The sequence below is a fragment of the Acyrthosiphon pisum genome, chromosome X, assembly GCF_005508785.2.
Source record: "Acyrthosiphon pisum isolate AL4f chromosome X, pea_aphid_22Mar2018_4r6ur, whole genome shotgun sequence".
NCBI lineage: Eukaryota > Metazoa > Arthropoda > Insecta > Hemiptera > Aphididae > Acyrthosiphon > Acyrthosiphon pisum.
The window spans coordinates 76,135,474-76,152,522 of record NC_042493.1 but is presented as its reverse complement, the minus strand read 5'-3'; the positions used below and the strand labels follow the sequence as shown (position 1 = coordinate 76,152,522).

At 28.8% G+C, this 17,049-nt stretch overlaps 1 protein-coding gene across 1 annotated transcript in view; it reads left to right on the top strand.

The window, feature by feature from the left end:
- Positions 1 to 3,573: 3,573 nt before the first annotated feature.
- The window catches only part of LOC100161470 (rho guanine nucleotide exchange factor 11), a 20,699-nt gene continuing 7,223 nt past the window's right edge, over positions 3,574 to 17,049 (top strand). The window contains exons 1-11 of the mRNA XM_029485248.1: positions 3,574 to 4,535; positions 11,682 to 11,956; positions 12,021 to 12,235; positions 13,182 to 13,400; positions 14,541 to 14,696; positions 15,674 to 15,749; positions 16,108 to 16,268; positions 16,357 to 16,461; positions 16,545 to 16,658; positions 16,728 to 16,826; positions 16,897 to 16,989. Of these exons, the coding sequence (XP_029341108.1) occupies positions 4,495 to 4,535; positions 11,682 to 11,956; positions 12,021 to 12,235; positions 13,182 to 13,400; positions 14,541 to 14,696; positions 15,674 to 15,749; positions 16,108 to 16,268; positions 16,357 to 16,461; positions 16,545 to 16,658; positions 16,728 to 16,826; positions 16,897 to 16,989 (1,554 nt within the window). The 5' untranslated portion in view covers positions 3,574 to 4,494. The remainder of the gene's footprint in view (positions 4,536 to 11,681; positions 11,957 to 12,020; positions 12,236 to 13,181; positions 13,401 to 14,540; positions 14,697 to 15,673; positions 15,750 to 16,107; positions 16,269 to 16,356; positions 16,462 to 16,544; positions 16,659 to 16,727; positions 16,827 to 16,896; positions 16,990 to 17,049) is intronic.

The window sequence follows — 17,049 nt, the reverse complement described above, 5'->3', positions numbered from 1 at the left end:
TGTACATGTGGTTATTTTTGTTAATCGTTCACACGTCAATCAAAAGAGAATTACATAATATTATTGTAGAGTTTTTTGTACATAAAAATAATCTAATTGGAATAGACAATAAAAGTTGGTTTCAAGTCACGCGATTTCAGGACTACTTGCCGTACGTATCGTCTGTAATGAATGCCAGTAGGACAAAACATCAAAACAGATAAAACTGATAAAGAATTGGATAAAAAAAAAATATAGCGAATATAATAAAATTTCAAGTTACAATACAGATTATTTTATAAATAGCCAATTAAAGTGAACATCTATATCATTAGATACTGACCACATGTTACCAACATATTTTTTATATCATTAGTTAAATAAAAACAATTAAATATTTAAATTTTAAAGGATATCTAATTTTTAGTTTTATATCATACCTACTAATGTTATAAACCTATAATGTTATTATTTATTATATATGTGAGTTGTCTTGAAATCTTCCTAAAATTCAATCGTCTGTCGTCATATAGGTACTATGTAGGGATAATAATCGCTATATACATATATAAGGTACTAAAGTGATCATAATATTTTAATATTCCTACGGTCTAAATAAATGGAAGAAGGAAAAACACATATTTTTATAATTTTATAAAGTATGAAAACTATGAAAGTAACAGGATATAAGAGGTTTTTCACTGAGGTTTTTTCTGACATACCTACCAATATTGTAATGAGTAATGAGTAATGATAATTAAAAGTTAATTAGGTGATTAGGTAAAGAGTACTTTGGAAATATGTATTCAGGTATTTATATAAAATACAAAAATTAATTTTTTCTAATCTTCTAAGCGACATTTACGATTTACCGCTGCTTGAAATGTACATAATACTATAACATAGATATTTAATTAATAGTATATTGTATTAATCTATTTATCATAATAGAATGGTATACCTACCTACATATAATTAATATTTTAATATATTAAGATTCGTGACTCGTGAGCTAAAGTAGATTATAACGATTAATTTAGTGATCAATAATTGAGTATATTTATTGGGGTTTTTCGCAAAGTTTGGAGTCGTTAATTGTTGTACAGTTTAGAGTAACTATATTAAATTAATAAAATAAACAGTTACTGGTAAAGCCCTGTTATATGATAATCTGCAATGTCGAAGCAAATCATTTTCTAAATGTATACAAGAAAGTGTTTTGGGTTAACGAGTATTTAAGATCCTGAGTGAAGCAATAATAAATGTATTGGTTTAACAGTGATGTAATGTCGTATTGAGGGTGATTTACTGATTTCTGGTTGACAATTTGATTTAGTTGGTTCTTTAGGTGACTAAAAGTTGATTATTCCTAGTACTTTTTAAAATACAAGAGAATATGTGTAACGAGTAACGACATCAGTTATTGACAAACCCGATTTTGTTATAATTTAAAAAGAAATAAACCTAGACTTTAAATTGTCACCAATTAATATCGATATAACAATTTCTAGACATATTTTTGAGCTACCTACTTTTAGCTACCAATTATGTTTAGTCAAAAACCCTAAACATTTAGGTATTACAATGTTCCTCAAAAGTCAAAAATTGTTCTTACCGTGGCATATTTTGAAAAACATCGAATAATGGCTTATAATGAGTTAATAACAAACAGGTGGCAATAGTAGGTATGACAGTATGTTATTATAAAAATGTATTTCTTTATTATTTTAAATTTTGATACATTATAATAATATCACCATTGAAACTTACGGTAAGGTTAATTAATTAATAATATAATAATTAAGATTATGTAGTTTAGTCTAACGTATTAAGCCAGGTTCACAGTTTCACACTACACCATGACATGTAAAATAATCACAGATACCGAATTACCGAATACAGAATTATTACCCGGCTTTAGTCTATGATAGAAATATAAATTAATAATGTTAATATATTATATTATATAGGTATATCTTAGTACTAGTAAGCTATAGTAAAGACGTTATAGAATACTACGCCGTTGTTTGGTCCCCTTGTACCTTAAGGGACATACGGTATTTTAATTAAGGTTCGAACCATTTTCTGAGTTTTTCCAGTTGCCACCTCAATTTATTCCACCCACCTCACGACTATAGTCATAACTTATATTAGCAATATATTTGGTCTTAAATTGTTAACAGAACATCGTTATCTCTATTTGTCGTTTTATTCATGGTGCTTATTTAAGGAAATATTGATGCACCCCGTTTGTTAGAACGACTCGATATTCGTGTCGCTGGTAGCCAGGTAGCGGATCCAGAGTGGGGGAAAAGGGGGCATTTGCCCCCCCAAAAAAAAAAAAAAATTAAGCCCTTGAACCGTTACTGCTGGTAGCACCAGGCGGCAGGCTTAAGGGATTATTTCACATTTTTACCTACCAGTTAACCATACATATTGCTAATAATTCTCCTCTGATCAAAATTATATCGATAGGTAATTTGTTCGTATCCTAGCTTCACAGTATATTTTTAATTATTGATAATTATTCATTGTACCTAATTACAATTTATTTTGTTATATCTTACTTTTGTTTATCACAAACTTGTTAGTTTTTATTAACTTGTTTATATTATTCCGAAAGCCGTTTGGCGTTTATTCCAATAAAATAAAAATAATCGTTTAGAAATAGAGGCTGACAATGCTCGCAACGAATGGTGCCAATAGGTACAGAGTACGGAAGTACTACAGAGTACAGAATCTCCTTGAGTCCAGATGAGCAATAAAACGCATTAAAACAATGCGACGTGGTTTTCGATTAAACAAGAAATCTTATTTCTATCTTCAACAAATAATCATAATAATGATTCCTCGCGCGATTTTCCTTAGTTTTATACAGTCGTGTGCGTTATCAGCCAGCCGCGATTACCAGTGTACCTGTGTGCAGGCCAACTACGCTGCACCTAGCCGGCAGGTGGTGCCCACGTTATTGTATATTATATACCTACCGTATTCGAGCGCGTTACGTGTATAATAAGAATTAAATATAATAATAAAATAAATATATGATGTACGTAAATAATATGTCGCTACTCAATATTATATTAATATTTTGTTTTAATTTCGTTGACGAAACCGAACGAATACGAGTCACGAACAATTGAACAAGCGATACAAGAAAAAAACCCGCGTAAAATATTTCCCAATCAACACAATAATAATAATATTGTTATTATTGTTGTGCGCGCGCGCGTATGCACACACACACTCGCACCATCAGCGCCGGATACGTCGTCGGAGCAGCGGCAACAACGACGGTCAGGTCCGCAGGTGGTGCGGACACGACGGTCGGTGCCGGTGCCGGTGCGGTGGTGGTGGCGGCGGCGGCGGCGGCGACGACGACGACGACGACGACGACGACGATAAATTATAATTGCGCGGCGGGCGACGTCGTATCACACAAACACACGCACACATGCACAAACGCTGACGGCGGCGGTGAATATGTAGGTTTACGGAGTAGTGGCCGGTGCCCCGCGCACCGCACCACCTTTGCCGCCGACGCCGTAGTGGCGTACTCGCACTGTTGTTGTAGCCGACGACGGCTGCCGTGGTGGGGATCGGCCGTCGGCGCAGTGTTCGGCCGCAACCGCCGTCGTCTGCTGTGTTTGGGCACGTTCCATCCCCGGCGCGCAACAGCGACAGCACAAGCCACAAGCAGGCAGCGGCAGCACGAGCGTGAGCGGCGGCCGTGTATGACGACGCTTGCCTCGTACGAACGTTTTATAACTTTTTGCTTCGTTTTTTTCGCCTCTCGATAAAATCGCGAATAATTCCCTGTGGTGCGATACGATCCTCGGACACGTCGACGATAAAATCCGATCTTGACGACGAAATCACCGTCATCGTCGTCGATCTCGTTGTTGTTGTTTACGTCCGTCAGCGGCTCAGTGATAATAGACAGGACCGATAGTAATAATAATAATAATAATAATCGTCGTGTGTGTGTTGCGCGCGCCAGACGGTTACTTGTTGATTTGATTTTTTTCCCCGATTTTCTTTCTGGACGCGTTTCCCCCGGCTACCACCTCCCCCTGTCGACAATACCGAAGCGGATTCGGCGTCGTCCGTCGCGCATTTTGTGAGCATCTCGCTCGCACGCGTCACACACACACTCGCTGCTTCACTCACACACTCACACACGCACACGCACACACACGGGAACGTAACTGGCAAGTACACACTACACACACACGCGACCGCGCGCGCGCACACACACTCTCGTACAGTCACTCTCGCACACATTCACGGACCGGATGCCAAAATAATCGTGCAGCCCGCTTTTCCGCCGGATGCAGTAGTGGCCCGCGAACACAGCAACAGACTTCATCGAGACACCGATGCGAAGACGGTCAACATGTAGACGTCATGATCGACATGATCCGCCGGCAGATCGTCGCCGCCGCCGTCGTCGTAACCGCCATACCACTTGGCCACCACCACCTCGAGGGTGCACCGTCGTCTTGAACAGCCGCCATGGACCATTCGGCTGCGGCGGTCCACACGTCTAACGAAAGGTATGTACCGCGATCGTCGTCGTCTAATATGAATTATTACAATAATGTTGTGTTACTGTTACGTTCGGCGTTATTGCCGCTATCTATAATGTCACTATCGTTGTCGTCGTCCACTAGACGACGGCCTTAACCGCACATGGTGCATCGTCCGATGACGTCCTCTGCTGGCCGTCGTGTTTTGTTAATTTTCATCCCTTTGCTCGGGCACACCGGTGCCTCGAGATCAAAGGTGTGCCCGCTGTCCGGATTCTGTTTCCGACGAGCATCGGCCAGTTGTCCACTTGTGTTCCTTGGTTTTCAAGGTCGACCTAATAAAACCATCTGCTTATCTGTTTGGCTTTCTTTCATCATACAGCACATCCTGTTTACAAATGTCACTTTCTCAGTATTACAGCATTAATATATTATTATTCTCTCTGTTTATTTACATTTTTTTTTTACATTTTGAGGTGATCGAATTAAAACCGAAAAACTGTTTTTATTTATTTAGAACGCATGGATTTCAATCATGTGTAACACAATTTCTTGCATTTTGTCCGTGTTTATGTTTTCAAGCATAAATATGTTTTCAGATTTGGGTATGATAACCTACCTACCTATATTAATTGCATCTATATACATTTTGACAGTATTTCTACATTTTATCACCCTTGTTTAACAATGTTGAATGTTGATAATAATCAACATAATAATTATTTTTAATTAAATAAGCCCCTAAAGTAGAACAGGACAAGTATAATGATTACCTTGCTGTAATAACAATCAATTTAATTTAGGTAGGTACCGAACTAATTATATTATTGCAGACGGTATTTACCTACAAGTTTAAAATATTGATTTACATCTGCTTATGACTAGTCTCATATAATTTTTCTAGGTACCTAAAGATAGTTCACTAAAAATTAATAATATATAAATATTTATTTAAATTATGAGTAAATTTTTAAAGTACAAACAAATATTTAAATAGACACCTATGATCGCTGAATTGTCCTTGATGTTAAAATATAATATAAAACAACAATTGTTTTTAATAAATTGATATTCTATTACCTACCAAATCATCTAGCTAATGTTTTTTTAATATTTACCCTCATCTTTACATGTGCCTATTTGGTCATTATTTATACTTCCCTTGTTTTAATTTCATTATGATAATTGATAATATTCTCTAGTGCCGGTATTTTCTAAATATTATTTTTACCAATTGATTGTATTATCCATTATAATATAATATATTTTTTTTTTTTTTTATAATAACCTTACGAATTAAATTTCAATGTGATACCTACTTACATTCTTATAACATACTTACATTCATTTAAAAAAGTAAAAAGTAAAATTAGTCTATTGAAAGACCTAGGTAATTTAGTATTAATTATTCTAGAAAAAAAAATATATCTTTGTCATCAAATGTATCTTGTTAATAGGTATATGTAAGATGTATAGGTATTAGAACTGGTGGAATTAGGTTTCTATTTTATAAAATAGCCGGGTTATTCGGTAATAGGTGTATGCAAAAAACTAATTCTCTGGGTATATGTTGTGTATTTATAAAAAATTGGCTTAATTTCTAATAAATTGAAAAATATAGCTATACATTATAAATTAAAGGTACTTAATTAATTTAAGTAATATTTAACTGTTGGATGATTGTTCTATGCGAGGTTCTACGTTACTCGTCATAAGTTATATAAAATAATAATTGAATAACCTAACCTAACCTATAGAGCATATTATATTTAAAAAAATGTATATAGGTAATATTCCAAAATTAAGGACATTTTTATGAAGGGAGTGGAATACCTAATGTACCTATTCACAATATGTACCTACTTATCATATTTAATCATTTTTTTAGGTGAAAAAAATGTCCGAACTAATAGCCTATAATTTAGGGCACTTAAGGGATATAGTAAACAATTTGGGCTACAAATGAGATTTGCTGAAAAAAAAATATACAAAGTTTACATTGTACGTAAACAATTGAATTCATTTGCTATTTTCTAAAAATAACTTAGAATTCATCACATTAAGTTTCTGGCTACCAGACTATTGGCATCAAATTAATGTTTAGTTTTGAGTAACAGATAACTAATATTTATTTATTTTTATTGGGGTACACATTTATGTTCTAAGATTTGTTGAATACCTACTTATTTAAAGTTTTTAAAACTTAAAATATCACAAATATTTTTTTTTTTTTTTTCAATAGGTACTTCTCTTTAAGTGTTTAGATCTACCATGTAAAGTATACAACCTTGCACAACTATATGTATTCTGTGATCTTGATTTTTAAATTATATTTAAATATTGTGTAGGTACATAATATATTTTCATATTTGAAACTAGGGATTCACTTTACATACATAAATATATTAATTGGCATTTAAATAGGTATATCTACTACCTAAATTAATTGTCAAAAGTGTAATTAAAAATATAAGGTATTAGGTAACTACGAGGGTAGCTACTTATTAAGTAAATCTTGTGGTTGGGTTTATTTTATTCCTTATAACAATTTTTTACTCTTTATTTTCATTTTAATAAATTATTCTAAAATCAGGTTAAATGAAAGAAAAATATGGGTACCTTTGCTGGAATTATATAATATTATACATTTATACTACTACTTGTGTAGGATTATTATATATTTAGGAAATATCATCAAATGAATTTTATTTTTAGAATTATTCTATTATTAATGTGTTTGGGTTATGGTACATGTATTTTAGTTTATCTTACTTAATAAGTTTTTTTTTACTTTATAGATAAGTACATTGATACAATTATTACTTTTTACATATTAAAATATATACCTATTATAATAATATATAATAATAAAGGTTTTGGATTGAAAAAAAAATTTATGAGGTTTAACTCAATTGGTTCAGTCCAAACCAAAATTTAAAATTATAATAACTTAATAATTTTACTAATTGCTTATACATTGCTTTCAAATATTATTTAAAATATATGTATTATTATTAATTAAGAGAAAACATGTTTGATGTGAATCTAAATTGGAATGACTGTAAATTATAGGGTCATTTCCATGTGAATAATAAGTGGGGTGCCATATATAACATTTTTATTTTATATATTTATGAGTTATGAATTATATAGGTAAGTCCGTAGGTACATAACATAGATACTGAATATTGAATACCATTTTATTTTTATGACTACAGGTAAGAGACTGATTATAAGAGCTTAATAATTTGTAAAGCTTTCCTAGTTAAAACTAATAAAAACAAGATATAAAATGTATGTGTTGACCTTTTTATTTTTTTACCAATTGCGATGATAAATCAATGAATTTGAAAAAAATATACGTTGAATATATCTTGGATTATAGGTGTATATTTCATGATATTTTCACATGGTATTAAAATTAATTATAAATTTTAAACATATTTTGTTAAATAAACAAATTAGTGTTTAGCCTAATTTTCATTACAACTTTTAACTCTAAATACCTATACATTTCAAATACACTTAACAACTGAATCCTTTATATCAGGTATGCCCAACTTTTTTCAACTTACAGGCCCATTCAAATTTCATATTTATACTGCAGGACGACTATATTTCACGTTTTTTTTGTTCATTCTTATAAATATAATAACTTTGTTCACTAAATATTTCCACGCTAGTCGCTAGTTAACAATTTGTTTTGGTCATTAGAATCTATACAATTGTAGGATATTTTATAATTCTTATAAGCTTATTAACTTAAATTTATTTTTTAAATTATTATTTTATTTTTATTAATACTAATTGTATAGGTAGATACAAATTTATAATTTTATTAAATTTTCACATGCCGGATGGTTACTTCTGCGAGCGGCGTGTTGGGTACTCCTTCCTTATATAAATCAAAACAAAAATTTATGAATATTTTAAGTTTCAAAAATTATTGGTGATGTATTAAAACTGATTCATTACAGGTACAACAGTTTTTATTTTTGAAATTTTATTTGAAATAAACAAATAATGTAAATACCTAACTAAAGATTATGGTATTCTAAAACAGTAATAGATAATAAAATAAATATTTTTAAATATATTAGTTTTGAAAAAAATGATCAACAAACACAAATTAATAATAATAACAATTATAATTATGGTTCAGATTTATATTCTTAAAAAAGTCGAAATATGATGCTAATATATTCTAAAAAAATCCTAGTACTAATATTTTCCTTATGGTTCTCTTAAGAAGAGTAAAAATATTTTTTCCATATAGGCAACATGAATACATTCTTTTTTTTTTATATATACTTATATTATATATATATATATATATATATATATATTGTAAACCGCCTAAAAACTTTTAATTGTAACGATCAATGATCTTTAACAATACATTTCAAAGGTGTAAATAAATATTTAGGTAAATATATACAAAAACGTGTTTGGGTTATCACTCCTAGTGGAGAAGCCCCGGTCTTAATCTAATATTTTATACTAAGTCAAATGGTTTTTGGCATTTGAGACTGCCTATGTCTTGAGAGTTATCAAGTAGTTCAATTGCTGCTGGATTGGTGTGTTGACCTTTCGGGAAAACTTAGTGATCTTGTCCTGGACGGTGAACATCGAATGAAATGAACATCAAAATTGTCTTTAACCTTTTGAGAACAACATTAAGAATATACAGCTATTACTCAAAGAGCGAATTAGAAATTAATAAAATATGGAAAAAACTATACATTTCGGAGGAAGGAAGTATATTTAATTCTGATTTTTAGAGATGACGTATAAATACGTCCTAAATTGGTGTATGTATAATAAATCAAAGGAAATGTATTGGTGATAAAACCGTAGATTTATCAATGTTCCCTATGCCAATTTATTTGAAAAATATATTTAAACGATATTGTTTATCAAAAGGTTAATATACAATAATAAAATTACCATTATACAAATAAACATAACATATATTTTTTGATAAATAAATATAATATTACATCAAACTACTCTGATTGTGTTAATAAATTATTGAACAAAAATTATATAATATAGGCATATATATATATATTATAATTTATATTATATAGGCACGTAAGATAATAAAAAAATAATAGTAATAATACTAATTATAATTATTATTGTCTCCCACAATTATTTAAAAAATATTCCCCATTTTCTGAATTAATCTTAAATACCTATACAAAAATAACTTTCCTGTGAATTCTGTGTTTAATCTTTATTTTTAACTCTTATCAAAACTGCATACACTCTAAAGCAAAACTGGAAAAACATAAAAATCTGGACTCTAATTCTAATTGGTACCTACTTCACTTTTATCAAATGCAAATTTTCTGATTTTTTTTTTCTGTTTCATAGGCTCTAGGCCGAGCTCTAGGCTATCTTGTAGTCAACACAATATTATAAATATAATTATTAATAATTATAATAATAATTATAAAATGTATAATTTATTAATGTAATATTTTTAAAAATTATGCACAAAATTATTACTATTCATCTTGTGATAAAAAAAAAAACATTAAACATTCCTATTTGATTTCTAAAATTGGTACCTAAAGCTGATAATTTTTTGAAATTTATTAGGAATTTTCATAAATCAACATAATTTCATATATGATAGCAATTTTGAATCTTATTTCTTATCAGTGTCTGTGGATTAAAACGGATAATACAAATGTGTCATGACATATTATATATCTTGAGGATTGAATTAATTTTATCATATTGTTACAAAATATCATAGTAAATTGTAGACATTTAAAAATGTTTACATCCCTTTAACTTAGGAATTAAAAAAAATGTTTGGTAAAATATTCATTTAATGACTTACATTTGATACGCTTAATCAACACTTACTAAGTAATAACTTTATTAATTTAAAAAATGTTATGTAGGTTATATCAATGCGTTTAGATGGACTGTGGCTAAAAAAAAAGTCATGAATGGTAATGTTTTGCATTTGTTTTTTATTACCCTACTTATGTCCCTACTTAGTAGCCTTTGGAGTTTGGACAGGTGCATGTGCATGTGTAATGTCTTTCCTATAATTGTATTTAATTAATTTCAATAAATTTGTAGATCTGTCATGCGGTATATTGAAGTATTAGAGAATTAAATATTAATAATTATTATGTTTAGTGTATTTTTTTAATATTTTTTTAAATTAATATATAGTAAAATCTTAAACATTTGAAATTCAAGAAATTCAAAAAAAAATTTGAGCTTTCCAGATGTAAAATGTTTTATATGTGTGTTAGGTTTAATGGTATTCATTTGGGAATTAGAAAAATAAATAATTACTATACTGTTGATGTTAGAGACAATTTAAATTTAGTGTGAATTAGAATATATACCTACCTAATTAATATAGGAATAATAAGTTGGCAATAAGAAATATCATGAATATACCGAGTTATTGTACATTTGTATGTTTTAACTGACCTTCAGTCCTGATTATCATACTAAATTTTATAAAAAAATGATTTTATAAGTAAACATTGATAACAATTAATTTTCTACAGAATTACAACTATTGAGTAATATTTTCTCAATACCTAAAGGGTTTTTAATAATGATTGTTGTTATTTGTTAAATTAAATACATACAGGTATAACCAAGTTGGTATCATTATCAAGCATTAATTTTATTTTACATATACATGATAAACTAATTATTTTGTGTTTTGATATTTTGTCGTATTTTTTTTTAAACGAGGTTTTATATGTTTTCATCATAAATAATTTAGTAATTTGGTAACTCATCAAAAAAAGATTGTTATATAGAATCTTTAATAGCTTTTAAATAGATCATATTATTAATTTTTTGAATATGAATAAATATATATATAATGTACCTCCAACCTATATTAGTATTTGCTTAGTATGTTTTTTTAAAAAATTAAATAGATTTATAAAATTTAACTTTTATATACCTACTATATTTCTTCTTTGAATATTATATTAAAATGTATAAAATCATTATATAGTCAAACTAATTAAATTTAAATGAATAATAAATGTAAATAAATAGTCATCTAAATTTTTTTTCATCTTTTTGTCGTATATTAAAGCTATATTATTTAAGTAGTACCGAATTAAAAATTTCCAAATTCAATTCATTAAGTCTAATAGTGTATTCTATATTTTACAGGCCATCTGAACATTTACTTCCTCAACCCTTGATTGCAGAGGCTCTAGATACTCCATCAAATTTACCATCTACAACTACATTAACTGTTTTAGTAGTTAAAGATGAAAGAGGATATGGCATGAAAGTATCTGGAGATAATCCGGTATTTGTGCAATCTGTCAAACAAAGTGGGGCTGCAGAAAAAGCAGGCTTACATAGTGGTGATAAAATTATTAAAGTGAATGGTGTTAATGTGACGCACTCTACACACACAGAAGTGGTTGAACTTATAAAATGTATGTATACTTTTTAAATGCATGTAGCGTCAATGTATGACAATTGTATGTACCGTATTTTCAGCTTCCACCCAAGTCGAATTAACAGTCCAACAAAGGCCTTTGTTTATAAATTCATCAAATCCTAATTTAACATTACCACCTTTGCCTTTACCGACAATGAATTCTTCTACTGTATCTCCAATAACACCGTGTTCTTCTGTAACACCATCCAGACCTTTGCATCACCATCATTCAGCTCCTGCTCGTGATCGAATTACAGGACCTCAACCTGTTGATGTATGTATTTTATGCCAAATTATTTATTTTAAACCTAATTATATCCTAATGTTAGTGTTGTTTGAATGATCAATGTTTAAGGTACTAATTAGTAATTGGTACAATTTGAATGAAAATAATTTTATCACTTACTATTCCAAGTTTTGAAACACAGTATTTATTAATATAAAATCGTACACAGTGCATTAAAAATAATTCTTCAAGCATGAATTCTTTACTATACATTGTGCCACCAGAGAATGCAACTGATATGCGCATCCAAATGATTTGCTCAAGTAGCACCAATTTACCCCTTCCCAGCAGTCACCAGTCACCGTCTAACATGTCACGGGTACCTATGGTGGTCGACGGTGGTGCACTTTAGACCAGTTTTTGGAGGCAAATGCGCAAACTGAGCACAATTTGGTCGACGATATGTTGCATTCTCTAGTGGCGTGGGGTATGGTTGCATTCTCTAGTTAGGCGGAGTATAAATACTATGTTTTTTGATTATTTAATTATACACACTTATGTAAATTAAAAACAATTTTAAAGCAGGCATTTGGTAAAAAGTTCAAGACACTAACATTCTATATACTAAGTTTTATTTTTAGAATCTGGTAAAGAGCTGCTTTGCTTTACAGTTTTAATTCTGTTTTGAAATATATTACATTCAAATTTCACTGATATGATACAATATTTAATTTATATATTTATAATATTAATTTATATAAATGTCATAATATTAGGTACACAAATTAATTTAAATTTTATCTTAATTGTTTAATTTTAATTATAGGAAAGAAATACAGTTAAAATTTGTTCAGAAAAATAATTTTTTTTATAATTTAAGAATTTAGCTCTAATATTAGTGATATACTGATACATAACATCTTTATTACAAATAAAAAATGTTAAGGAAAGAAATTTAAAAAAGAGATTATTAATATTTTTATTATGTTTCAAGGTGGAACAAATGAGACATGTTGAACTAGAACGATGGCAAACATTCAGATTAATGTTAGAAAAAGAACAAAGGTATGTGGAGGTATTAAAAAAAGAACTTCATAGATCGTCTTCGGATGTATCCAGCGGTGACAACTATAAATTGAAAAGAGAATTGACTGGCGCTGAACGTCGAGTTAAAACACTGCAAGACCAGTTAACTACGTTCAATGAAATACCGGTAGTGTACAATACTTATTTTTTTAAGGTTATGTGTAATATAATGGGACAATTATTATATTTAAATACAAAGGCGCATGATCTATTTTTATAGAAAATTAAAATATTAAATTTTTGGTGTTGACTATTAATTTAGTACTTAGTATATTAGCAGATTTTCGATAATTTAAAACTTGAAAGTTGAATTTTATAACAATTACACCTAGATGTGAATACTTTTTATATTGTCTAGAATTTGCGATTATGTTACATATTGTAGTTTGAAGTGTATAGTAATTTTAGTTTTTGGTTTGTGTTTTTATGATCATATAATGTTTTTAAATTATTGAAAGTACTAACATGTTTTACAAACATTAATTTATCTTATTGTTTATAAAAAATGTTTGTCAGTTTTGATTTAACACTTCCAGTGCTATAGAAATGTGTTGATAAACATGAATTGAAAGATGATATATTGATGTTCCTTTGTACTAGAGGTGGGTTAAACTGCTAAATGTTCGAAAAATCAAACTGAACTTACATGTTCAGTTAGAGTTTGAAAGTTAAATCTAGTTTTTAAAAAAAACAAACTCGAACAAACAGTTGGACATTATTTAATTAATCCAAACGTAAATACAAAAACTTTTAAAAAATTCTGGTTGAACATACTACTAAAAAGTTCAATGTTATAATCTTTAAGTTCTATCCACCTCTACTTGGTACATTTTATTTTTTATTTAATTCTACTCTGTTACAGTTAATTAAATAAATACAATAAAAAACAATATTCAATGTTTAATTTAAAATGTATAAAACATTAATTAATATTTTTAGCCAATTCGAACTTAATTGAATTGCTTGTATAAACTTAATATTTGAGAAAACATATTAGTTTTTTATGTTTAACACTATTTCTAAAGCATTATATGATGTCTGTTGAGTCGTTGGCACTAAAAGTACAACTAAATGTACATATCTGCATTCTATACAATTTAGTTTAAATTGATATTAGCACTTGCTTAAGATATTTATTTTGATATTAATCCTTTTCCTTTTCATCCCAAACTATTGTTATATTTTACACCTTTAATACCCTATTTCCAAGTGTTTTGTACTTTTTTTTTGTTTAACACGATCGTATGCATATTTATTATGTTGACAGCTTTGTAATATTGTTGCACAAGCATCTTCACTTCAACCTCCTCCACTACCACCAAGAAACCCACCACCACTACCTCCTAGAAATCCAACGGCCCCTTTGATTAGTGATAAGCAGTCGAATAATTCACATATCACTGGTGTTAACAATAGTCAAACTGTAAGTACGCGAAAATTGTTCAAGACAATTTATACCCTATTATGTCTTAAAATATTCCCATATTATATTACTTAATTTACTTGTTTCTAAACTTAATTTAAAAAAATGTATTTTATTTACATTGAATCATACAAACCTTAACAGGCGCAAAGTGAAACTGTTTTTAAATGTATTCATATTTAAAGTCACCAATTATACTTTGAATACAATGGAAATATACTCTGTCTAACTTAAAAACCCAATTTTTAGTGATCATCCACCATGATTTCTGTAACACCCCCAGCTTTTTAAGAAGCTCCATCTGCATGAACTCTATTCAATGTTGACTGCCACCAATCAAAGTAGGAAATAGTAAAATACATTCTTGTGTATGGCAGAGTATATTTAATATGTAGATTAAAAATGTAAAACATTATGTAATGCAATACTAAAAATAATATATTTTATTATTAAATACAGATTAAAGAGTACTATTATTAAGTTAATACACTAAAATGGTTGTATGGTTGAATTAAATAAAATAACCGCTATATTAATTATTTTTACTCTATAATATTCTAATCATTTATACCTAAAAGTAATACCGAATTCCATACCATATGTTAGGTTAGAAATTATTAACTATGTTTTGTATGTTTTCTCTCCAACACAAGTTTTGCTTGTGAAACCAACGGAGGTAGGTACTTAAGTATAAATAAGTTTGTTTTAAAATATTTATTATTGCATGATGATTTTATAAAAATGTGATTGTGTATTTTCATGTTCTATTTGAAATGTGATTTTTGTAAGATTAATCACTTATATTATTAATGTATGTAGATCTTTAATATTAGTAAAGTTCTTCTTAGGTATATGGGTTTTTATTTCTTAAATTTTTATATATAATTATGATTCTTATATATGATTCTATAGTATAATTATTCATTTATTTGTGTATCTATACTTCCATTGCATTTAACTACTAATATTTCTTACAGGATTCTCCTAACCTTTCATTGTGTCATCAACGTACAAAGTCAAATCCTGATCAACTTAGTGAAGGTAAACCATTAGGTTAGTACTTGAACTATCTTAATAGATATTAAATGCAAATCAACATTTTGAACAGTTACAAATACTATAGCATTAGTAATATAGAAAAAAATTTCAACATTAAATTAGATATTATACTAGTCAGTATATTTAAAAGATAAAAACACATGTTTTACATCAATACCAGTATCTAATATGTAGTAATATGTAATATGCACTGTATCCTGTTCAGTTCTTATAAATTGTATTTATTGGATGTTGAATTATTCATTACTTAGAATTTTATCTTTGAAATTATCTTATTTTGTCTATTGCATTTTCATCTTAAATGTATTTTTGTGCACAGACTTTACGTCATAATTTGTATTAATATTTACAGGTAGTAAAAAGTTAAGCTTATCTGAATCCTTCAATGATTTGCATTTTGTAAAACACTCCAAGGGTGGATTAGCTTGGGATGTAGTATCACCACCTCGTCAACATTCTCCTAACAGATCTCCTGATGTAGCAAACCCATGTGATAAACCGCACATAGATATGGTAATATTATTATTAGTTTTTAAAAAAAAAAAAAAAAATGTTAATACAATATGTTATTCTATTATATGAACATGTATAAATTTTTTAGAATAAACATGGTGGTGATCGATGTTCAGTTGATTCTTCAGATCTAAAACTAACTCAAACTCCAATAATTTCAATGGAGGATGATGAAATTTCTGATCAAGAATCTGTAAGTTTTTTCAAAAATTATAATAAGGTTATTTTTGTATTAGTATTAATGCATTTAAAATAAATAATCCATTATTTTTCCAGAGCCATTTAGAAGAACATGGCCCATTTAAAAGTTTTACTAAATTAGTAGAACATAATGCACATCTAGCAGTATTTTTAAACTATGTTATTTCAAATAGTGATCCCTCGGCTTTAGTACGTATACTAAAAATCTTTAAACCACTTCTAGAAAAATATTTAATTATTACAATTGTATGTTTACAGCTATTCTATTTAGTTACAAATTTATTTAAAGAAGGCAATGCCAAAGAAATGAAAAAATGGGCATATGAAATCCATTCCAGTTTTCTAGTGCCTTGTGCTGTACGTTTATAATATTTTAACTTATGTTTGTACTAAAAATAAGTTTAATTGAATTATTTCTTATTTATAGCCATTGAGACTGACTAATATTGAAGAGAATCTTGTTCGTGAAATTGATGACATTTTACAAAAAGATTCGGATCGTGAAGAAATTTTACGTAAAGTAAGTTAATTAAAATTTGAATACAATAAATATTCATTTTTTTACATAAAATCATTATTG